General features: G+C 38.4%; 1 protein-coding gene across 2 annotated transcripts in view; it reads left to right on the top strand.

Moving 5' to 3' along the window:
- Positions 1-25,448, top strand: part of SHOC2 (soc-2 suppressor of clear homolog (C. elegans)) — a 38,780-nt gene extending 13,332 nt beyond the window's left edge. The window contains exons 2-8 of one of the 2 annotated variants that reach the window (XM_010186499.1): positions 2,991-3,128; positions 15,304-15,434; positions 18,959-19,147; positions 20,461-20,583; positions 22,683-22,820; positions 23,257-23,374; positions 25,202-25,448. In XM_010186499.1, coding sequence (XP_010184801.1) covers positions 2,991-3,128; positions 15,304-15,434; positions 18,959-19,147; positions 20,461-20,583; positions 22,683-22,820; positions 23,257-23,374; positions 25,202-25,410 — 1,046 coding nt within the window. In that variant the 3' untranslated portion in view covers positions 25,411-25,448. The remainder of the gene's footprint in view (positions 1-2,990; positions 3,129-15,303; positions 15,435-18,958; positions 19,148-20,460; positions 20,584-22,682; positions 22,821-23,256; positions 23,375-25,201) is intronic. The other variant, XM_010186500.1, reaches the window with a different exon arrangement.
- Positions 25,449-25,519: the final 71 nt, after the last annotated feature.

Here is a 25,519-nt window from a genome sequence, read left to right as displayed (position 1 = left end):
TCCCACGTACTGGGATGTCTTCAGTAGTGTTGGTCACATTAACTGCAGCATTGCAGCTATTTAGATCCCCATGTGCTCAGCACAAAGTGCTCCTTGCCTGGTAAAGTAGTTGTAAATAGAGTTTAAGGAGAAGACGGGGCAGACGGTGCTGATCGGGCACAGGACATGACCAGGATTGGTTTGTAAAGGACTGGACCTCTTTATTTCCTTATCCCTCTATTTTCCTGCACGTCTCCTTTCTAAACCATATTGTTTCTTCACTTTCCCCTTCCCTAAGATCCCATAGCAACTCTTACTATCCCAAACTGCCCTTCCTTGGACCTTGTAGTAGGTGTTTGAGCTCCATATGCAGTAGCAGCCCAGTCTGCGAGGTGCTCTGGAGAGCCTTTCCGTGTACTCACTGCGATGGGTCTCACACTGGCCATGGGACTGATGATGCTCCTGGGACAGCCCAGGGAGTATCTGGGTTCTTCCACCCACTGCTGGCCCTCTGTGTGTCTTTGCACGTGGAGATGAGCCTCTACACATCACCTAAACGTTTTTAACCTTGTGAAGAGATGCATATCATATGTAAAAACTTTTTCCATACATCAAGGAGATAAACAGGAGTAATGTACCTTGAGTGCTCTTTTTTGACTTGCACGCTCTCTGAGTTGTGTCTCAGCAATCTAAATTAAAGTACTGAGAGAATTTCAGTGCCCACAGCACTTCACCTTCCCTCCCCTTCTGTCCTTAGGGGAAAAAAAGACATTTGGGTTAGATGCTGTCAAACCATAAGTATTATTCCATCCAGGAGCAAGATTCCTCACTGAGCAATGCAAACTAAATGCTGAATATTATAATATCTCTTGAAATTGCTTTCCTTCAGTCACTGTACTTCATGTCAAGGCTTTATTAAATGTTTACCAGTGTAAAGTTTAAAAATAATGTCTGCATCTTTAATATAACAATATTAAGTATGGCTATCCAAATTAAACCAAAGTGCTAACTTGCCCTTACTTGGCTAAATAAACATAAATGGCATAAATAAACTCTTCTTTTTTTTCCCCTTCCCAGAATTAGCTGGCGAGATGTTTGTTTCAAACACGTAGCTTGCTGTTGTCAAAGTTTTCAGCAGGTGCAAAAATGAAGTGCAGCAAATGTTGCTGCGAAAACCCAAGTCTTTCCTCGACTTCAGCAGATGTAGAGTGGGAAGAGTCAAGTAAATGAGAAGTCAGTGTGATGAAATGAAATTTATGCCACATTTCAAATTTGACATCATTGGTTTAGGTCTGAAGTGAAAACAAATGAAAACAGCAACCATGAAGTGAAAACTACTGCCCCGAAGTGTGTGAAGGTTCTTGAGTTATCTTAGTAAAGATTTGTGGGGTTATTTTTTTTTTTTAAAGGGAGAGATTTTGAAGTCTCCCTCAAGCTTTTCTTCCTCCTCTTATTGCCGTCTCCACTTTGCCCACTTGTTTTCCTACCACAGAACATGAACTCTTGCTCAATTTTTTCTTAAATTTGCTTTCTTCTGCATATTATACAGTGCTGCATACAGCGTGTTTGACTATTGACTCTGGTTGCCTGGAATACACTTGAATACTGACTTAAGAGGAGGGGGACACACAGAGTGATGGAAGAGCTGCTTAAGCACCACCTTTAGATGTACATCTGCCTAGCTGCTAGAAAAACATCCATTTTGGTTAATACATGCAAGAAATAAGATCAGTTACATGTTAACAGTCTAAGAAAAACAGAAAAATGAAGCTGTTGGGGTTGGCTTTTTTTTTTCCTGGTCTTTCACAACTGTTTCATGTTATGTAGTAAGTATTGTGGCTACATGACACCTGCAACCCAGTACAGAGTCTGAATTCATAAATACTTTACGATTTCTTGAATCACCATTTGTGATTATATGCTGATCTAAATGGGTAGGCATCAGAACTTGCCCAGGCTCATCCTGCAGGCCTGTGGGAAAATCCTTAACAAATTGTGTCAAAGGTACAACACTGAAGCTTAAAAATAGACATTTGCTCCTCAAAAGGAATTTGCAGCTCTTCCAAATTTGTTACTCACTGAGTCATGCTCAAATACAGTGACCTCATCTTTACTGGATAGAGTTGAAGCTGTTCAAATAATGTGATTTAACTTTACCCCCATCAGATGTCAAAAATGGGAACGCATACACTTGTATTCATGCACACACCTTTTTTTAAACCCAACAAGCTCTTGCTCAGAACACGGTTTGTCATGAAAATAGGTGAAGCTATTGTATCTAGAGAGCTGCGCCTAGCTGTACTTCAAAATTAATGTGTAAATGTCAAGAATGAAGCAGTTCAGTGTGTAAAGTAGCTCTAAATTCTAGGCAAGTCCAATCTTTTTAAAGACTTAACAGATAAGCCATTTATTTCAAACTTTTATTTGCTATAGTTCTGCTTGCATATATAAAACAAAATAATCTGAGTAAATACATTTAGAAGTTACTTATCATATGTTGCCTTTTTTGTGGTAACTAAAAATGGTTAAAAATATCACTCAAGACTTTGGGTGTATTATCTGGATTATCAGCCAAATAATTTTGATGTCTCTTAATTGTTGATTTTGTGCCTGGAAGAAATTCATGGTGTAAAACCACATCTCAGTTTCTCAAAATTCAATACAGTCCACTTAGTCTGTGATACAGCCTGAAGCATGTGAGGTATAGGCTTTGTACTCATATTCCACAGCTTGAGCTGTCAGAAGAAGATCAATGAATAAATAAGATTCCTTCAGAAAAATCTATAAAAGCTTTATCTGAGTTTTTAAAAATTGTTGCTCATGTTTTAGATCTGACTGATGAAATTATGATCCTGTAATGCCTTATTTTATGTGTATAACATTATGGTAGCAGTAACTTTTTTCAGATTATCCCAAAACCTGTCCGATTCTGTTGATCTCTGTGTGGCAGTAGTTGTCTAAAGCTGTACATTAAAGAACTTGATGGTTTTGGTTTTCTCGTGTGCCTGTAGGTGAGCTGTGTAACCTCATAACGCTGGATGTAGCGCACAATCAGCTTGAACATCTTCCCGAAGAGATTGGAAGCTGCACGCAGATCACCAACCTCGACTTGCAGCACAACGAGCTCTTGGACCTGCCAGAAACCATAGGTATGTGAAGAGGCTGGAGAGGAGAAAATAAATCGCTATTGCAAAGCGTTCAGCAAGAGGAACAAATTTAAGAATGGGTATTTGGTTGGTGACTGTAGAATGAATGGTGTTCACCTCAAGGCAGCTTCACATTTGAGATGAAAAGCAAGGTGTGCGTGTTACCTGAAATGCAATTTCTGGCTTTCTGAATGACATTATGAAATCTTACCTTGCTGCGGAGTACAGCGTCATCTAAGAATGGGAGTTACAAGGAAAAAATCCATTACTTCTAACTCTGATTTAAGGTGTTCTGTGGTTATGAATAAATATCTACATCTGTCCATTCTGTAATGAAACCGAGCATATGAAGGAATAAAAGGATAAAAGACTCTTACTTGAAGTGTAGCACTTTGACAGATAGTTTTAACTAATATATTTGGCTAAAATAATAAAACTAAAAGGATACATGTTTTAAAGGAATTCCGCATATTTTATGCTTTTCTGTAGGAAAAAAATCCAACCTTCCAAGTTCATGTTCTGATGCAATAAAATACAGAGAATTTGCAACTTAGGTTAGGAATATACTGAAATAAGCACTGTCCTGGGCGGTTTCACAGTCTCATATAGGATCAAACAACAAAATGACTTTTCCTAGTTATAGTGGTTTTAAACAGATGGCAAAGAAAGATGCATGCTGTGTTATTAAAAAGACAAAAACCAAGGCCATTATGATTTTAAACTCTTATCTGTCACCAGAACATACTCCGAGGAGTGAGCATTGTCATTTAAACAATATTTATATTTAACATTTTGTTAAGGTACTTTTAACGCATAGTAAAGTGAATGAGCAGAAGAGTCAGGAACCACTTAACAACACTCCAGCTTTTCTTCCAGCAGTAAATTGTCGAGTGTGGAGCTACTGTGGCTTTTTGTTTAGAAAGTTTGACCTGAACAGAGTTTACATTGATGAAGCATCCACTGGAACTAAACTTCCTTCCTGGATTGATGATATTTTTAAACTCTGGAGATTCCGTTCCATCTGGAATTTGCATATGACTTATACAATTCATAAGCACAGCCTTATTTTTGTAGCTGTTTTGTAAATGTTATTGAAAGGTGTTTTAAATAAAATTTATTTGTAGTGTACATGTCATATTCAGGAAGTGAGTTCTCTGGATAAACTGCTAATTATGGGGAAAATTCTCTTAAGCAAGTGCAGTATTTCCATTGTCAGGGCTTGTAGACCACTCTTGTTGATTTTTGTGCACAACAGTAGTATGATTTACTGAGCTGTTTAGTGACTGGCAGTCACTGAGCTGCTCAGAGAACCACAAAAGTATTTCTTACAGTATGCTGCAAGGCTGTGATTACAGGGAAAGGTCTTTGGGTAGGAGAGGCAGAAAGTTACTTAGGCAGTTGAGTCACTTGTGATAGATAGGAAATTGCTGACTCTGCAATCAAGGTAGTTTGGACTCCTCTATTTCTTCAGAAAGTTTTTGTAAGCTTAGATGGTTTGTACCGAGTCAGGTTCATACCTGGTTGGGCTGGGATTTCTGCCCATTTTCTTTGTTTTGTTTTTCCATTGCATTATCTTTATAGTTTGTTTGGTTTTTTGTAGTTACCTATTTTTAAATGTGTATAGCTGTCTCTTCACATGCTTATCTGAGCTGAATATCAATGCTATATATCTCAACCAACCACCAGAAACAGATGAATAATGGTAAGAGACAGCAGTGTGCTATCGTGTTTATAACTTTACATTGATCCAGTTACATACCAGTTGTTTGTATTGACCAACATGTAGCTGAGCATTTCTGTTTAGAGTGAAAATTTTAAATCAGAAATTGGCATTTGTGTCATATACAGTTCACAAGCAGCCAGAATTGAAAAGGGAAAAATTTTAAACTCCAGCTTAAATGATAACGATCAACCTACATTTATGCATGTTACAGAAAAAGCAGCCGTAGCCAGTTCAGCAACATCGGTTTTATTTCTTAGTCATCACAGTTTTGGTTGAACATTAAAGCAAGCTGTGGCTTGATTTTTAGATTGCAGCTTGCTTTGTGGTTAGGATTGTTCGGTTAGAGACTCTGAGTACAGAGAAAAACCCAGCAAGTAAATGGTGCGTGGCGGCCTGGCGTGGGTCGCTCGGGACGGCCTTTCCAGCCGCTCCATCTCATCCACTTTCTCTCTCTTCCCTCCTTCCCTCCATCTACCGAGTGTTTGGCACAACTGGCTTTTCTTGTTACACTTCCATGCTGCCAGCTTTCAGTATGCTTAATATATAACTGCTGTTAATGTTTCCCTAGTTCAGTCAAGCTGGGGTGAGGGTCGCAGGCCGGGTAGAAAAAAGACCAAGCACATTTGCTCATTATAAATAATTAATATACCATGAGCCTGTGAGCCTCCTGTGATGGAACGGATTTTCCATTAATGCCAGGTCTGCCCCCTCCTCCCCCATCAACATCCTTTTGATGGAGGCCTGTTGTGTTGGGTTTCTTTTGAGGGATGTTTTTATCAAGCTGCTTTGAAAAACAATCAGGCCCTTCCTTTTCTGTTTCTCCTTCCCCTCAAAAAGGACCATTTCCCTGCTTCACTCACCCAAAATCCTTGCAAAATACTTCTTAAATTGACTGCTAGACAATCTAACCAAGTCTCGGTCTTACCATAGAAATATTTCTGGGCCTGCCAATAAAAAAATTAAAGAAGAAAGGCTTGTTTTCCAACTACCAGTACTGTACTGAAATGCTGTGAGGAAGGGATGTTGGAGGGTGACACGCAGGGGAGTGGCAGGGAAGGGAATATGCATCAGCAGTGATTACAGAGGTCGCAGAGCCAATATACCCACTCTGTAAAAATACAAAGTTCTTGTTTCAAGTAACACTTTCTGAGCACGCTTTCGTGCAGTAACAAATGTCGATTTCAGATATTACTTGTCAGGAAGTGACCTAATGTCTTGCTTTATAGATATTGGCTTAATACATTCATATCTGTATTTCTGTTGATTGAAAATTGTGAAGTACTTTGTATATTAGGTCACTTCCTGTAGGAAAAATGAGCTTTGTGGAACAGCTTAGCACATTCTAAGAGTCTCAAGTCTAGAATCAAAATCATAGTGGGATCTTAGCTGCATAGTGTTTTAATTGCAGATTTCCCCCCCGCCCTCATGGTTTGCTTTTTGTTTGTTTGTTTTGTGAGGGGCCTGGGGGACATGACACATGAATGAATTATGGGGGGGAACTATGATCTGCTTTTATTTACACAGTTTCTTATTTCTGCATACTTAGCTGGCACACTAATGTATCAAAAAGATATCTAAAAGAAGGTGAAGAACATACCATTTATATTGAGATTAATAACTGGGCTTTTGAGACAGAGAAAGCAAATTTTGGGTGGAGTAAAGTGTTTCCTTGGATTACAGGCTGGCTTAGAAAATTTTGTGCTGCAAATACCATTTGGTGAGTGTTCCTTCTTTGAACTTTTAATTTTAGCATTCTGTACAAATGTGTTCACAATTTCTTATTTAAAAGCACAGAAACACTTATTTGCGAAAGAAATGCACCAGACACAGAATGACAGCTTTTAAAGAAATCAGATTCTTCATCTGTTTTGTAATTTTCTAGTTCTGTCTGTTTACGTGTGCAGTTTGATTATAGTCAAATGTGCCATATTCATGGACATTTAAGGCAACAGACATTTTAATATGAAAAAGAAGAGTCAGTTGTAAGTGTTCCAAAATGATGCTTTAAAAGCACAAAAAATGCCGTCACTGGACACACTTTCCAGTGTCTGACATGGCACAGTTCCTAAGAGATAATTAGGAAAATGAGAGGCGTATTCAAAGCCCTGCACTCTACTGCTGCCCTTTGCTGCAACGCATTAGCTCAGAAGCTGAAATCACAACTCAAATATTATATGGAGTAGCTTTGCCGTTTTTGCTGGTTTAAATTGTGTTACAAACTGGGCTTCTCACCCGTTTAGCCCCAGTTTACCTCTTAGAGCACTCGTGCTTTAAAGATATAGTTGATAAAGCATGAAGCATCGTGACCAGAACTGGGCATTGGTACAGTTCAGGTTATACAAATCGTGGTTGAGAGCTTTAAGTCCCTAGAAGTCCTAGTAAAGATATTTCTGTAGAAAAGTAAAGCTACTTTAAAATGGTATTTTAACTTTAGCAGGCTTAGCAAAAACTGGAGAAGTCTTATTCGGAAATGACTGAGCAATGCCCTGGTCTTGATGAGGCCCAGCAGAGCACCTGCAGCTCCCTTGGGACTCAGGGGGTGATGTTCATACATGACTGATGGGTTTGATTATATTAATTTTGCACCACTCTGATGGAGCAAAGGGCATAGCCTCCTGCTCCAGCTTTGGTGTCAATATTCATATTCTTAAAATTTAAGCATATGACCTAGTGCTTTGGTCTGTGAGCATTCAGTACTTTGGAGGATCAAGCCCATTTCCATAGACTCACACTGGGAGATCTGCTCAGCGTTCAGTGCATTGTGTTCTTAGACTGCTGTTAATGAAACATTTTTAATTAGATTCTGCTAGTATTGGGCAATCACAGTGAGCTCGACCTTTTCTTATGTGGTGGAAAGCAGTGACTCTCACTCTTCTATTCTAATTTTTGGGCTATTAAAAGCCTTTGCTAGTTCTCATGGTGGTCTCATAAAGGGAATGAAGCTTCTGTTTCTTGTTGGCCTCAATTCTAGACTTAGTAAATACAAAGTAGTGAAACTGGCTAGAAAATAGCGAGTGGCAGGAGAGGGTAAGTGGGAAGTGACTGTGCGCTGCCTCCTTCAAGGAGTGCGAAGCAACACTGTGAGGTGTCGACCTCAAACCAGTATAAGAATCAGCCTGTGCTGCGTATGGTGGGGAGGGAACGCTTGGGTCTCAGTGTTTGCACAGGTTGCTGTAGGTGCTAACAGCTCACAGGGCAACGTGACTTATGTAGAAGAAAAATGTAGCAGTTGCTGCTAAATTGGGAAAGTCGCTGAGCCACACGCTGTTGCATCTTCCCCCGGCTCCCGGGGAAGTTTCAGGGTGCGCTTTCCATCTTTGTTGGTTCTTCTCTTGGTATCTGCTGTTGGACATTTTTTTTTCAGCTGACAAGATACTAGGTGGATCTCTGGTCTCCATACGATAATTCTCACATTCCTTAATTAGCTAAAGTGATAAACCTATATTCATGTGTTATACATACATATTTACTTTATAGATAGTAGGGCGGACTTAAACACATCTATCACTTAGGAAAGGTTAATGTGTTGACTGCATTGCTAGTTAGGTATAAACAGTTCTTACGGTGGGATTTAGATTTCTGCAAATCTTTAATTTCACAGAAAGTTTTTAAATAGTCAATCGAGAAGGAAAATAAGACTACCAATGAAAAATTAAATACATTTCAGTTGCTCTGTGTTATTGAATTGAAGTATGAATTGAGTAAAATGCAGCACTTTCATTGATAGCCCAAAATAAGTCCTGTTGCTTTTGACTCTGTTGCAATGTGAAGGGTTTTTTTGTATTTTTCGATGATACTCAGCTAATTGTAACTTCAATTTTTTATTTTAATGCATAAATCTCCAGTGCAAGTCCAGTATAGTTAAATATGCATGTACTGTTTTTCTTTAGAAGTTAGACCTCCTAATTTTTATTTAGAGTTTATTGATTTGATGTGTATTTATGAAAAAACCAAACAAACTCATTTTGATTGGATATTCTTCCTGGTAAAACTAGGATGGGCACAGTGTATTTTAGTGACTGTACATACCATCACACAGTGATGAGATGCAGAGCTATATGTACAGCTATGCTGTAACTGCAGCTCAGCATCTTCAGAATGATTCGTGTACTGCAGAAAGAAAAAGCCCATCATCTTATTTTCTTTATATAAGAAGCAAACACGAGGGAAGAGTGATTCAGAGGAACACATCGGAATCGAGACAAGCAGGTCTATTAGTTCCATACATTTTTTGATGAACGCATGTTAAATGAAGGTGAATTTTCATAGCTGAGTTTCAGAAACGTGACACTAAGAGCTTGTGCTCCCCAGCCTTGTGGAGGTGGAGTCTGTGGTGCCATCAGGTGCTTGAGCCTCTATCACTCAAGTTTTGCCAGCATCTTGAGTGCATACACAGCCAGCAGTGATAATGGTCTTGAATCTGGGCTGAAAAACAAAAAATGCTGACATGGCCACTCTTTAGCCTTCATCGTGAAATAATGAGGGAAATCATGTCTTTGGTTGATACTGTTAGACTGAAAATAAAGAGGAATCTTTTTGCTCTCTTCAAATGGGATTTAAGCCAGTAAGGGTGGTAGAGATGAACTTTAAATTTATGTTAAATAGGTTTCTAATAGATAACATCTTTTAGGCTAATTCCTAGACTTTGTGTAAGGAGGATAATGCGCTTTAATTTGAGCAGGACAAAAAAGGATGGACCCTGCTGATCTTGTGAGTGTGAATCTGCCTCCTACACTGGTCTGGTGTATCAGGAGGTATTAGTGGCTGGAAAGAAAAATTAAAATATACTAAAACTCACTTTAATGTTAAAGCAATAAAAACTGGAGTTTGTAAGTCAAGCTTTGAGTTGTGTTCATCTATACCTTTGTATTTGGAAGAGTGTAGTGACATTTCTTGCTTTGGTTTTGGTGGCTGGTAGCAATGGTCAGGAGGGAGTCTCTTCTTTTCTACACTTTTCCTGAGTGGTTGCCCTCACACCCCCATGACCTTTCTGTCCCCATTCTCAGTTTTCCTAAAATGTCAGCCTTTAGCCAAAGCAAATTAAACACTGGGGAAGTTCGAGCCCTGCAGGTTGTAGAAGGGATTTGGCCTCTCTTGAACATTTGATTGGTGATGCAAGTTCATACAGAACTATAGGGTTTGGTTAAGGGAAGGCGTTGCCCCCCAGATCAGGTGAGTAATGACTATGGGATTTTGTTCTGCTTTCCTCTGTAACATGCTCCCCGAGATCACCTTCAGGATGTCTTGCTGGACCAGCCACCTCATGCTGTCGCAGTGTTGGATTTTGGTAGATGTCGTCTTTGCCTGTGTAATGCAATTGAAGGTTAAAACGGCTTATCTGGAGCCTTTCGTTTTACCCTACAGCTGTCAGAGGAAATGGTTTGCTTTCTGACAAGAGAGTAGATTAAACACGTCAACAGCTCCTTTCACCTAAAAATCTGCAAAACTGTTCAACAATTGTCATGGAGTATGGCCGACATCTGGAAAAACTAATGCATTGCAAGTACAAAGTGTGATTCAGGCGTCTTCTGACTTAGGGCTATTTTAGACTAGGAGCTCTGTTGAAATATTTGAATGGAGCGTTTAATCTCTATCCATAGCTGGCCGTGTCGAGCTTGTCTTGTCTCTCCTATGCAGTTTTTGACTATTTTAAGGCCCTTAAGTCCCACCTGCTTTGTAACATACTCATTGAAGCTCTTTTGACTTTTTCTTCCATACTGTCATCTTTGTTATTCTCACTACAAAAGTAATGTGATGTGGTGTATTATCCTCAATTCATTTGTTTTATTTATTTTTTTTTTAAAGAGATCAAGTTCATTTAAAAAAACAAACCTCTTTATTAATTTTGGATGTACCTCTCGCTTTCTGTTTGTTAAAAAAGACATCTGGTACCTTTTGTATGCAAAGCAGCCATCTGTCTGTCTTAGAAGAAGATCCCTTAGTGAATTAAGTGAACTGCACTCTATGAAGAAATGTGTGGTCACGTAAAATATGTCCTTTAATAGATTGCTACTCGTGTGCAAAGTTTAGTCAAATCAAAATCTAAGAGTATTTATAGAAGTTAGGCCATCAGAAATATTTAATAGTGCCATGTTGTTCGTAGCAAGTTCTTGCAATTTCCTATTGAGGGTTCCTGTATACTTTAGATTACAATCTTACAGGGGTTTGTGGTGCACAGCTCTTGTAGGTACAACTTGTGTTTTTAACATTATCTGCAGAAGAGTTTTCTCTAGTGAACATATTTTAAATTGATTTGATGCTTCTGGTTTATTGAAGAGAAAGCAACTGATCCTGATAGCAAACTAGCTTGATGAACTAAGTTACAGAAAACAGACTAATTATTCCATCTTTAATAATGATGCAGTACCACTTGGCACTACGTAACGACTCTTCATCTAAGGATAGGGAACTTGAAGGATTATTTGAACTAAGGGAGGGAAAGGAAAAGGTGTGGTGGATTTCAAAAGGAGAGAGCATTTGTCACTCCCTTTAGAAAGCACTGGTAGGACTTTGAGTTAGCAATTTGGATTTCTTTGTGATTCAACATACCAGTTAATTTTTTTCTTAATTTTGAAATATTCAAGAAAGAGATGTATTGCTCCTACTTGGGAGAACTGGTCTTTCTAAAAAGTGTGGTTTTGTAAGCATGGTTTCCTGCTTTATTTCCAGTCTTCCCTTTGATTTGGGATTGACAAACACCTGTTTTTTCTTTGACTAATATTTTGGAGTACCTTTAATAAAGAATTTAATTGAAACCATCTGTTTAGAGTCCCTTTTATAGTAACAAAGTTTAATTTTGATGTTTCTGGATTTGCATGCTTCCAAGGATTTTTCATTAATTTCTGCGTAAGTTAAACAGCTAGCGCTAAGAGACATGCAGTCACTCCAGTGAAGTTGTTATAAATTCTGCATTTACATTGAGGTGGAGCCCACTGATGGTGTTAGCACGCTTTGCTGCTGAGAAAATGGACCTGAAACAAGGTGGCCGTGTGAAACCCAATTCGCAAGAGTGACTGTTCATGCCAAAATCTGAACTAAAACAGCTTTGCAGGGCCTTTCTGAGGCCTGGCATAAGTTTAGGGCTGAGTCAGGCTTCAGTATCGTGTATTTAGAAGTACCAATGGATGGGCCAGTTGAGTTTACAAGGTTTTTTGTAACGAGCTCCCTAAGAAAACAAATTGGAAGGGGTTTTGCTTGCTGCTTTTCCTGCTAGCAGCTGCTTTTCAGTTGTGGTTATCAAAGTGGTGTGTTCAGGAAGATCTGGAGCTGCATTTTCTGAGTCACTCCACCTGTGAGGGACTGTTTTAGAGGAACCACTGAGGTAAGTTTTAATATACCAAGCACAGGGAAGAGCTATAAGGATAATCCTTTTTTTGTGAAGAGAAGACTTAAGATCTGGCTTGTCCAGTAGGTGAAGATAGAGACACCTCAGCAGAGAAGCCCTTATCAGAGTTTCATCACCGCAGTGCATTCACAGTGAGGTGTGAATATGAACTCTGATGAGGAGGAAAAGATACCTGAGTCTTGTTGACAGAAGGCTAAGTGGCAATTGATTGGCTATAAAACAGTTCTGACTTGAAATGAAGAGCGGCCCAAACTGCCTGCGTCAGCTGGGTGCAGGACAGCCCTGCCAGGGGCGGTGGGAGAGGTGCTACTGGTGGAGCTCCAGCTGAAATCTTGCTGCTTTTCTTCTCAGGAATTACTGTATTTAGTGCTGCGGTGTGTAAAACAGTCACAGGGAATGTGGTAAATGCGGGATGTGTCTTCTGTTACGCCACTGCATGCCTTTCCCGTGGAGGAGAAAGATAATTAGTAGAGAAACAGTGATAAAGCTCTATTGAGAAATGCTACTTATCATAAGAAAAAATAACTGGGAGCTGCTATTTATGCCTCCTTTCTGATAATGCCATGAGGGTAGTCAATGTGTATCATTCTCTCCTGGAAAATGCTGGTACAGTTTGACTCTCTCTAATGGCTGCCTTCTTTCATTTTTCTGAAATGCCACGTTGCTTGTAGGAAGAGAGCCACACATCCAACCTGTGCTCGCAATCTGGGAACTGGCACAGCAACGTTGTATTGCTAAGCAACATTGGCATTGTGCTGTCTGCTAGAGCTGTTCCCTGTTCATTCTCTTTGCCTGAAAACATCCAGATCAGCAACTAGCTCAAGGTCTCAGTAGTGAAAAAGAAGAGTAGATACCTTATGTTGTGTAAAGTTTGTCATTTGTTTTGTTATTAAATAACAATTCAGAGAAATGCAGTGAGGTTGTGCTTTGTTCATCCCTAGAATGGCAAATCCTGATGGTCTTGTACCTTGCAATAGGATATCTATCATGTGAAGTGGGCCTGTTTCCTATGCAGCCAGCAACACCAGAGCTCACCAAATACAGCATGAAATAGCTACGTTACGTCCAAATGTGCATCTTCATATAGTGGACTGTAGGATCAAAATAAGTCTTGGTTTTTCACTTTAGCGTGTATATGCATTATAGGATTTAACCTCAAAACATGAAGATTTGTGCACTGGAGAGCAATATTGACAGCCCTGGATTTTAAATGCCTTTTCTTTTGGTTAAGGAATTACTTTCTTTGCTGTTTCTGCAAAAGCTAATTGTATACTTGCTGAGAAAGAAAGCGCTTAAAAAACAAATAAAAATCCCAGTGGGAGATACCATTTGTTAAGCAACTCTGGGTGGCTACCTGTTGTTATAACTTTTGTTTAGTTATTGGTAATGCTAACTGAAATTTGTTGCTAAGCTTGTTAGCTAAATATCAGATATGTACCGAAAATTCATCTTCTTTTCTTTCTTGATTTGTAAGACCTGGATAACTTTTGTTCTATGTACGTTTTTGTTTGGTTGGTTTTTTTGGTGGTTTTTTTGTTTGCTTTTTTTTTTTGAGTCGGGGTTTTGGGGTTTTTTTGGTTGGTTGTTGTTTTTTCACTTTCACTGCTCTTGTGAATCTCCATTTCAGTAGCTGTGGTGAATCACACAACACTTCCAAGTTCCAGTTTTTCTTAGCTACATTCCCAGCTACTCAGTGATGTAGGGTCATTCTTGCAGTATATTTTGACCAAGTTCTTGCAGTATACATTATCTAAGTTCAGGAAGGAGGTATTTTGCCACTTCCCTTGTTGAGACTTTTCCTCTGCGTAGCAGATCCCATTGTAGCATTTCTATTAATTTTCATTCTCCATTTCTGTTTATTTTGTTTCATCCTTTGCTTCCAAGCATATTTCATGCTCTGCGTTTGCTGCTGCTTCTGCTGTGTTCCGGTAACCTTTGTCTAAGTATGTGTGCATAGACACTAATATAGCCTTCATTTAATGAGTAGTTAAGACTGTACATATTAAGCTCCCTTCATCTTTTAAAATTATTTCTGGTTATTCTTGCTGCCATTTGTTAAATCTTATGCTTCTTTACTAGTGTAGCTTTCTGGTATTTTAGTTTGTATAACTAAAGTGTTGTGCCATGAGTGGCTCTAAAAATGAGTGTAAAATAGCGAATGTTTTGCAAGGAAGCGATTGGTAGCATGAATCTGCTCTCAGTCTCCACTGGAGTGACGCACACACGTGCACAGACACGTTTTCTGATTGCAGGGATGAGCCAGAAGACAGCCCTGTTCTTTGTACTACTTGGCAGTTGACTTTTCAGCGAAGTTCAAGGTCTTATTACCTGCAGAGTCTAAATGCCCCAGCACTGTGTAGTTCAGAGACATCCTTAAGCAGTGGATTTTGGTCTTGGTTAGATGGTAAAGGTTGGAGCTAAAGGGAACTTTGGATGGGAAATTTTCAAGCTGCAAGTTTCTCAAGAATTGTTTTCCTGACAGAAATGCATTATCAACTGGGACTGTTGGCCTGGCAATATTCAGAAAGGTTTTTACATGCACTATTGTCCAGATTTTTGTGGACTTCCTCCAGATTTTTCCTTCAGTATCATTCAGAAAACTTGAAAGTTGTTTGGTTTTGTTTTTGTTTTTTTTCCTAACACTTTTTAAAGACTTTGTTGCTTTTGGAGGATGGTAAGGGGTTTTTTTCCCTGTAGAGGAAATTGTTTTGCCAGGACCTGAGCTGTGTGATGTATGCCCAAGTTCTGGTAATGTGACTTACGGCATTGAATGATGCTATTTGTAATTTTAAGAAGTCATTTTGGGGACATCTGGAAAATGATAGAGTTGTTTGTTCATAGAAAGATGAGGATAGAAGGACGTAGGCCTTGCTTACTTGTATTATACACAAGAAGAATATTTAATATGCAGAATTTACTTCTGCATGGTTGACTTCAGCGTTGGAAAGCACTGTAATCTGTGCATCTCCTGTTTTGGAGTGATAGCTCCATTTCACCATATGAAATGTTTGAAGTGTAGAGTGTGAGACAACAGAAGAATCAGAAGTCAAACCTTGTTCTGGGCTTGGTGTTAATCTAACGATGTCTAAATTCCTGTGTCCTACCTGTAGGAAATCTGTCCAGTCTAAGTCGTCTTGGCCTGAGGTACAATAGGCTGTCAGCAATCCCGAAGTCTTTAGCGAAGTGCAGTGAACTTGATGAACTGAACCTGGAGAACAACAACATTTCTACTTTACCAGAGGTGAGAATTGGAGGGTGTGGACTGGGGAGGGAATGTTGTAAGGCATTGGCATTTTGTAAAATTATTTAATCTTGCATCATAATTCTGAGGAATACCCTTTGGTTTAATCTGCGTGTGTTTAATGTGAAATGTTGCAATTCTGTACGTATTAGGTATATCTAACTAGTGTAGATCTAACAACGTCATACAGCTTCAGTCAGAAGTGGGAGCAATAGATGTGATTGTATTTGTTGTCCTGTGTCTTTAGAAAACCTTAAATTAGAAGTCCAGGTTCCCATCCTTCAAGATACATAAGTGTTTCTCAGTGTTTCTGTTTCATGGAGGTGGGTGAAAAGTAGAAAAATGAAAACTGGGCTATCTCTTTCCCCATCTAATTGTGGCAAGAATGACCTTTAAGAGAGTGGGTATAGCTTATCACAACTACTTGGCCTCAGCATTCTTTTTTTAATGTGGAAAAATGTGTTGTTGACACCAATGTGATATCATCTGACCACTCATTGACCTATTTTCCATCAGTTATGAAAAGTAGAAATTTGCATAATTTTTAAGCTTCCAGTGACTCTGTGAGGATCACAGGACAAAGGGGAAGAGAAATCAGTTTTCTTGCTTTTCTTTTCATAGCTGCTGCACTTGATTGTCTTGCCCTGGTCTCTCATACTTCAAGTTTAGTGTGGAACCAAGGCAAATGTCCATAGTTGGAAGTTCTGGAGCCACCTTGTCAATGCCTTCAGTTACCGCATTCCCTGAACAGGGTGCTTTGGTAGCTCAAGGGTGAAGAGGCAGAAGGTCCCCAACTCCCTCTCTAGAGTTGGCTGAAATGTGCCCTGTGGACTCCAGTTTCTCAGTCCTGGATAGCTACAGTAGTTTATTACAGACCATTTTTTAAATACAGCTTTGATGTCTGTAGACTTTGAACCTATTTAAACTTCTTGGTTATACCTTTAAACCTTCTAGTTTTCTCAATTTTGTGAGACTGTTTATTAGGCCAGCACAGTGTGAGATGCTCAGCTGCATACTGTATACTTCTGGTGCTAGTAAACATTTAGAGAAAAATGTTTGACTTGAAGCATTATGCCTGGGAAAAATTGCTCTGGTGAGAGAAAAAAATCTGATGTGATTGGTTCTTATTTTGGATATTTATTCCATTGCTTTAGAATCTGTTGAGATGAAGGCTTCAGGACACAATACAGAGTTTATATCCTGTTCTGTTTAAATGTCCAAACTGCTTTCCTAAGCTATCACACCCCCTCCTCCCCCAGTTGTATAAATTAAAGTTGTATAAATTAAGTAAAAATCTTATCTAAAGAGGTATATAGGAAACTATACATAGAATAAAAAAAAAAAACAACAAACAAAATGTATTTGGAGTTAGGCAAAGTACAGAAAGTAACAAAATGCAGTAACTACTTTCCTTCAGATACATTTCTGAACTAAGCAGCGATAGACTGAAAACAGAGAATTTAATGCATGTTTTGGTAGAACTATTATTTAAGAAAATGCTGAGTGAAAGCTACCAGGCTGCTTTTGAGAGGAGAACTAAGCTAGCCCACCCCACCCAGACATATTATAAAAGCAACAATGGTATAATTACAAAAAGCTAATGTGAGGGATGGTTACTTGCTTTAAAATATAAAGTACAAAACCCTTTGTGACTGTGTTGCCTTCTTCACCTATATTTGTGAACAATAGGTTAACACTTAAGCTGCTACTTTGCAGAAGTGTATAGTTTATACTGTAATCTGTTTAAAGTAAAACATTCTGTGCTGTAATGCAAAGAGCTGTATTTGCAGAAGAAACTTCTGAATTTCAAAACATAGCTGAAGCTGCTGACACAAAGACTAATAAATATTTTATCTTAAAAGGATGGGCTGGGAGAAGGCAGTACTGCCACAGCTCTCACAGATATAAGAGCATTGTTCTCTTTGTACTGCCAAAGCTCTCGTTTCCCTTCAGATGTGTTTAATTACTCTAGGCTATTAGCTAACATATTTTTAATATTTTTTTGGGTGGAAGCAGACTTCAGAAATGGCTTTTTGAAATGCCAAGATCCATTTGAAGCACTGAAGTGTGTTTGTAACAGAGCTTGGGGACTGCCTCACCCTAGGACAAGGAATATCTGTTAATGACAGTACAGCTGGAAGCAGTATTTCCTAATCAAAGCTCATACTAGTTAATGATTAGGTTAGATTAATACTGATTTGAAGATTCATTATTTTATCTTTAGGGGAAAAATTGCTTCACTGGTATTTGCTGAGATGCCCTCAGAATTGCATTTTGGTGCTTAAAGTTTTAGCCGTGACGTGTAGACAAGTCCCTATTTAATCCTGCTTTATTCACAATAACGTTAATAAACTATTTAGAAAAGTAGCCAAAGCTTTCCTAGTGAAACAGCAAAGCTATGTTCTTAAAGCTTTTCAGTGACTACAGCACTGAAATTGCAATCCAGAAATACTGACATTAGGAATACGGTTGAAATCGTTACCTTGTTACCGCTCATTCCTGATTGCAGATGTTGCATTATTTATGGTATGTAATGCCATGCATAAATCTCCAGCTTCTGTAATACTTAAGCAAATAAGGCTGAATTCAAGTTGGCATAGTAATAAGCAAAGGTGACACTTCAGCAGTAATTTGGATCTCATTATTCATCCCTGCAGTTCAGCAACGTGCTTGGCACGTAGCTAACAGATAAACTCTGAGATCCGCGGTGCTGAGATTGTAGAATATAATTAGATTGCAAAGTGAAATGAGACTCTGGATTCAATGGGCAAACATTGGTATCCACTTTAACTCCGGGCTTCTTGCTTTTTACTTTTTAAGGGGTGGAAAAAAAGCCCCAAAGTGGAACAGTAACTATGTAGGAATATTTTGAAAGCAGGAAAAAACCTGTAATTTCCAAACCCTTCCCTTCCCATTCTTTTTCTGTCCTGTCAGATTATCTGAAACTGTTGCAGCCTAAAAGGAAAATTCTACCAGAAGTGATCACAATATGGATTTTTTTATTAGATTAACAGTGATTTGTACTGGATGTATCAAATGCCCATTTGAAAAGCGGTGCATGCAGTGCGTGTTCTTTGGAGCCTCCTCTCAACTGTAGGCATCAGAGTTGGGTTGAGCTGCACTTGGGTGGTGTTGGCCAAAGTTGGGATGGCTGTGCAGGATGGACGCGCTGCTGAGTGTGCCTGCCAGAGTTGCCCAAGACAGCGGTGTGTTACTAAAAAAATCCCTTTTGGAGGAGAAAAGAGTCACAAAACCTCCTGAACTTGTGCTTTTAAATGTGATATGTTTGCTTTTTTTTGTAGCTGGCAGCGTGTAAGGAGGAAATAAGGTAAAGACTGGTTACTGTGAGCAGAGATTGTTGCTGATGGAAGTTTTATCAAATTTAACTCTGGTTTATGTGCTGCAACACTTACTTAGGGATGGACTTGGGTGGGAAAACATTTCTAATTAGGCCCATGAGGGAAAAGAGATGTATTGAAATAAATCTGTCCTAAGTTCCTGGGTGGTATTCTTCTCTCTTACAGGGTCTTTTATCCAGCCTTGTCAAACTGACTAGTTTAACGCTGGCCAGGAACTGCTTCCAGTCCTATCCCGTGGGTGGCCCGTCCCAGTTCTCCACAATCTACTCTCTCAATATGGAGCACAACCGCATCAATAAAATCCCTTTTGGAATTTTCTCTAGAGCGAAAGTATTAAGTAAGCTGAACATGAAGGTGAGGCACGGAAACATGCTACTGTGTGTAGAATCAATGAGGAGCACTGTTCGCTGCTCCATGAGTTCTGGCAAACTTGTGTTGTAAAGAATTTATCACGCTGAAGTGGACACTGCTGCTGTCACGGATAGAAACGATTCTGTATGAGTTTAAAAATGTGCTATCAAGATATTATTGATTTGCCTTTGTTTTTGTTAGTTAAGCTTTTGTCATATTTGGTTGAACAATGAAAATAAGAAATTTGGTTCTCAAATATTCACAGGGGACACGAGCTTATTTAAGAGTATAAGCTATAAGAGTATCTTATTTCTTTTCCCCAATCCACTGTTACAGTTTAGATTAAGAAAATGACATAAAATAACTTTTTAGTATATTTTTTAAGTATTTTTTAATATATTATTTCAAAATCTAAGTTTGGAGACTTTTGGCAGTAGAGCACAGAAAAAGAACATGTCAGTCTGTGCTATGTACACTTAGTGAAGAGAACAAGGGAAAAGAGATACTTCTCTATGAATGGATTTGTTTGGAGTTTCTAAATAATTTAAAAAAAATAAATAACGTTTGAGCAGTATGTAAGCTCAGCTACTGTTTTGGAATATATTTTGACACAAATGGATTCTCGGTTTGCATTAAGACCATTTTTTATCACATAGCTGTTTGTAGCTTTGCGTGCTTACCAGGACTTTGTATGACCTGTTCTTTTTAGATATTTTTTTTAGTGTCTGATCTAGATCAAATTTTGTAGCTACATGTTGAGCAGTAAGATGTTCAGATTAATTTCAGATGCTTTTACTCTGAGCCATTTAGGTATATTTCCTTTGTGGTGTGTTTGGTGGGGTTTTTTTCCTTGTTTTTTTTTGTTGTTGGGTGGTATTGCTTGGTTTTCTTTTAGCTGACTCGATATATTTTTAGCATTCCAGAGTAGCTTATAGCACCTTTGTAAATTATGGCAAATTTTCTGTTCTTCCCATCCCTCCTCCCCTCTTCTTTGTATTCAGCAAAGAAAGGACAAAAAAATGTTTTAACTACTGGGATGCATGAAATCTTGAGAAATATGTACTTGTAATTTTTCCACTTCAGTTCGTATTAGTAACACAAAAACAATTGTTACTCTAAGTTGGCACTACTTACCGTGTTTTGAGGAATTTAAAAAATATTTGGCCAACTATCAACATTTTATTCATCTTTTAATCTTTCTAAATTATCTACTATTTTGTTACGAAGTATTTTGTAAGCAGTTTGTTTAATCTCTCTGATGCCATGCCGACTTCTTGCAAGCGCAGATCCTAAATATCTGATATGTTAAATCACAGGACAATCAGCTGACCTCCCTCCCCTTGGATTTCGGGACTTGGACTAGTATGGTAGAACTGAACTTAGCGACTAATCAGCTCACAAAAATCCCTGAGGATGTATCTGGGCTTGTTTCTCTTGAGGTGAGAAGAGTTTAAGTGAACAGCTAAGTGAATCCCTGCAAATAGGCATTCTCTACTTCAGGTTCAAGTAATATCACTTTTGGGTCAAATAAAGCCAAATAAATATGTGTGTGTATGCTGTTTAAATAGATGTGTTGCATCTGTTTATGGTTGTTGTCAACAGCTTTTTGAATGTTGTTCTTCAGGCTCCAGATGAGCGTGTGTGTACAAAAGGCTAAGTACGTATATATTTTTAACTATGTAAAAAGAAAACTTTTCTCAACAGAATGTTATTGTTATAAATGAAATGGCACTGAACTCAGTTTGATTCCTGGAGAGACCAGCATGGAAACAGCAGGGATTAGAAAAACATAATGAAATGGTTTACAGCCAGAGGTGAACTTAGCACTGTGAACCCTGTAGGTGTGAATTGCCAGCCTTTGAGCGGGAAGAACTCATAGGTTGAAACAGTGAACCAAACCTGTTGTGTCCCCTAGTCCTGCTTCCCAAGGTACCATCAGAGGAAACAAACTTAAGCACCTTGGAGGGACATAAAAATAGAGGTGGATGTTCAGGCAGTTGAGGGGACTTCAGAACCTTTGTGAGTTGCTGGGAAATATTGTTAGAATACAATAGCAAATGGCATATTTGAAATTGTGGATTTCCAGTGTGACTGCTGTTCTGAGTAATTAATAATACCTGTAGTGTGAGGCAAAAACTACATGGCGGAGTTATACCTATTTAGTGGCCCAGTTCCCTTTAAGCTAAGACTGTGATTGATGTGACCAGGAAGTCAGTGACCTCTAACAACTGGATTTGCTGGTGGTCTGCCAGCTGCTGGAGCTGGAGAGCTGCACAGTCTGCAGACCTGTTAGCGCTGTTTTTCTCTGTAATTAAAGAATCAAATACAAAGAACTATTTGGGCAGTGTTTACACAAAAGTGAAGGTTCCCACAGCAGTGCTAAGTCAGCTGCATTGCATGTAGGTAATATTTTCTGTTCCTGCCTTTGTTTCTTGATACGTGATTAAAACGTTACTATTCTTATCATTCTGTGTATATCGTAGTGCATAAAGGAAGGCCACCAAAATACTGCTTGTGTTAATGCTAAGACTTCGGCTTTTATTCACGTTGATTTTCACTTTGATTTTAGCCTTGTTTTCTGTTCTGTTCCTGCCTTTGGTCTTTCCATGTTACATGAAGCTATGAGATTTGGGACTGGTAGAAGCCAGGCATTTGCAGCCTTGGCTGGTTGAGCAGGCAGTTGTGTGTGGCTAGGGTGAGGGTCCACACTGGGTACTCTTTTACATCCTCGTGTTTCAATGTCCCTTCTTAAATAACTAGATAATAGCATTGTTTAATCAGTAATTAATTCCCTGACTGTGTGCTGGGTTGACTTGGGAGTTGATTAATTCTAAGGACTGCAAGACTTCTGGAGGAAAAATGGTGTACTAGTGTAACCCCTGTTACCTTGTTTGTGGTACGGTGAATGACATGACAAATAAGGATAATTTTCTGAAACTAAGAATATTTATAATTCAACTTAGAAAAGAGGATAACAACAAGAGGATAACACTCAAGTAGGGGGGTGTGTGTGTGGTAGGAGACCATTTTGAAAAGCCAGTGGGTATCTGTGCAATGTTCTGCTCAGGTTCTCTGATTTGTATGTTTACATACTGGTGTTCCTAACCAAAGGCACGTAGAGAGATGAGGAAGTACTAAGTTTTTTAAAGAAGACTTGGCAAGCATAATAAATAAGGTAAAGCATGATTATGAGATAGCTATAAGGAAGTGTAACAAAATGATAGGGAAGTCCAGTAAGAAATTGTTTTTCGTTGGTTATTTGAAGGAATAAGGTGTTCGTTGTTTTTTTTCTGCATTTATTATTATGTAAATAATATTTGAATGAATTCTGTCATAAATTTATGTATTTGTATCATTAAAGACTTTAAAAAACTGTTGTTAATCACTGATTTGGAGTTTATTTTTTTCAGTTTGCTTCCATAATTTGAATGTAGGCTAATCTTGTACTTGAAGATACAGAAAGATCCTGTCTTAATTGTTATTTACTAATTGCATTGCTAACATTCTGTGTGTTTGTTTGGGGTTGTTTTTTTTTGAGGTTCTTATCTTGTCGAACAATCTACTAAAGAAACTTCCCCATGGAATTGGAAATCTACGGAAACTCCGAGAGCTAGATCTAGAGGAAAACAAACTGGAATCCTTGCCAAATGAAATAGCTTACCTCAAGGATCTGCAGGTGAAACAATAATGGGCTGAGATAAACATCTTGCGTCCTTTATTTACACCATGCTGATTTAATTACAGCTGGTTTGATGAGAGAAACTATTAGGGACTGGACATGGAACCAAAAGTTAAGAGTCTTGCAAAACTTGATCCACAGTCTGTCCCCACTAATTCTTCCCCAGATTTATGAGTTAATATTGAACAAACTAATTTTGAAGAGACTAACTATTGTACCATGAGTACAGTACTGCCACAGGCATAGCCTCTCATTTCACTCATGTTCGTGAAAGCTTTAAAGCTTTCTGAAATGTTGTTGAAGTGTAGAAATTTTTTAGTTCAAATACTGTAGAATAGAACCCATCAATTTATCAGCTATATATCTTGTTACTTGCTGTCATTAGAAGAAAAAGTCATTAAGTTAACTTTTAAAAATATGTTTTTTCCCTTAGAAATTGGTTCTGACTAATAATCAGTTGACCACCCTTCCCAGAGGTATTGGTCACCTTACCAATCTGACACACCTTGGGCTTGGAGAGAATCTCCTCACGCATCTTCCTGAGGAAATTGGTAAGATACCTTTTTCTGTTTTTCAGTAGTGTGTCTGAGCCAAAGCAGTTACTGACACAGAAGATAGGCATCTACTGTGCTCATAAGTATAGGCCACAAAATTCTTGTGAAACACTGCCTGATATGAAGTATGTGCCACAGGAACAGCGCTATAGGGTATGATCTTTATCTTGCTGAACTGTAGCTTTTTTCAGGTCTTCTGCAGAAAGCTGCTGAAGACACATTAACCTGGAATGGTGAGATTCCTTTTCTCTCCAGATTCTCTCACAAGTTGTGTATTATCAGTCACTCAACTTCATAAACCTTGGAAAAAGATCCGTGTCAGAAAGAGATCATACTGATCCTACTCTAATTCAATGGTGTGGACTAAAGCCTTGTGTAAGATGTAGACAGCAAACTTTGCTGATAGTCCCTCTGCACACAGTTCTGGTTATAGAACATCATATTGTTTCTCTGCTTGATGAGTTAAGAAAATGAAGTAAAGGAAAGAAAAATCTACAGAAGGAAAGGGAGAAATAAGATTCTTTTTGTCTACTTGAGACATCCAGAGTAAGTAGGATTCAGAGCATCTGAAACTCAGAGCCCATTTTTCTTTCTTAGTTGGTCAGAAGTACCTCCAAAGCATGATCCAGAGCATTTAGATAGAAATCTTAAAAGTTAGAGCTCATTATGGAGGAAGAACAATGTGATCAGCTACACAAACCAAAATGTGGTCAAAAACAGCGATGTGCAGATGAGGAAGTCTGGGACATCGTGGTCTGCCTCTCCCAGCATCTTTAATTGAAGAGCTGTTACAGCTTCTGCTCATCTTGAATATGTCTCAGTGTGAGAAGGGCCTAAAGCAGTCTGTATCTGGAGCTTTGTAATTTAGTTCATAAGTTAGTGGAGAGATTTTTGGATGCTGTGGAAACAAGCTGCAGAATTGAAATTAGTAAGTACACTTGAAATATTATTGTAGGAGTACAACTTTATTATTAAAGATGGTTGTTTTAACAGATTAGTTAACTATTTTCAGATGTGACTACTTCATCTATCATGTTATCAGCTATTTCTCATTTCTTCTATAGCCTTTTTGTTGGTTGGAGCACTGACTACTGCTTTCTCTTGTGACAGATTAAATAGTCTTGTAGGTTATAGGAGATGCTTATGGTGTAAAAACAAGGAATGTTTTGAGGAGGACTTGTATGTTTGGAGTGTATTTCAAATATAGGAATGAATTTTGATACTTGATTGCTGTGGAGGAATGGAAGTCTTAAGAAAGAAGAAATTACTCTGTTTTCCAGCTTCTGGTTAATCTGTATTGCAGTATTGGTAGTAGAGACAAGTTGTAAAATTTGAATTCAGGGAAAAAGATTTCACACAGATTTGTTACATTTAATAAATTCACTGCTGTGCAGAGATCTCTCCTGCTTTCTTCCCATGGCATGTTACAGTTACAGCTTCAGGTCTTTAATATATGGGTTCTAATTACGTAAAAGGTATGGCATAGTTTTTTTATAATGAGATAATAGATACTATATGGTATAAATATTTTCCTTTCTAACTACATAGCTATTCAGTGTGGCTGCAATTGCAAAGCACTTGGCTGAACAGTATGGTGAAGCCCCTCTCAGTTCTCTTATTCAGTGTATTCTCAGTTCAGTTGTTATCTAAAGGAGATGTAGTGGATATTTCTGCAGGGAAACTAAAGCAAATTGGGTCTTGCTTAGGTACCTGTGAACAGAAAACTTCTGTGCTTGCAAATAGGATTTTAGATGAGTTGCTGAGCTTCTATCTAAAAGTTATAAACTGAATAAAAAAATAATACTTTGTGTTTTTTTTAACTAGGTACACTGGAGAATCTGGAAGAACTGTATTTGAATGACAACCCCAATCTGCACAGCCTTCCCTTTGAGCTGGCTCTTTGCAGCAAACTGTCAATAATGAGTATTGAGAACTGTCCGCTCAGCCACCTTCCACCTCAGATTGTTGCAGGAGGACCCTCCTTCATCATTCAGTTCCTAAAAATGCAGGGACCATATCGTGCCATGGTCTGATGCTAATCGGATTGTCCAATACACTGTACAAAATACAAACTGCATTAATGTTGTAATTGTCTGTATATGTATATATAATATAATATATGCAGTTTATATTATATTATAT

Source organism: Mesitornis unicolor, unplaced genomic scaffold (genome assembly GCF_000695765.1).
Source record: "Mesitornis unicolor isolate BGI_N332 unplaced genomic scaffold, ASM69576v1 scaffold25156, whole genome shotgun sequence".
In the NCBI taxonomy this organism is placed as follows: Eukaryota; Metazoa; Chordata; class Aves; order Mesitornithiformes; family Mesitornithidae; genus Mesitornis; species Mesitornis unicolor.
This window is presented reverse-complemented; position numbering and strand designations above follow the sequence as displayed.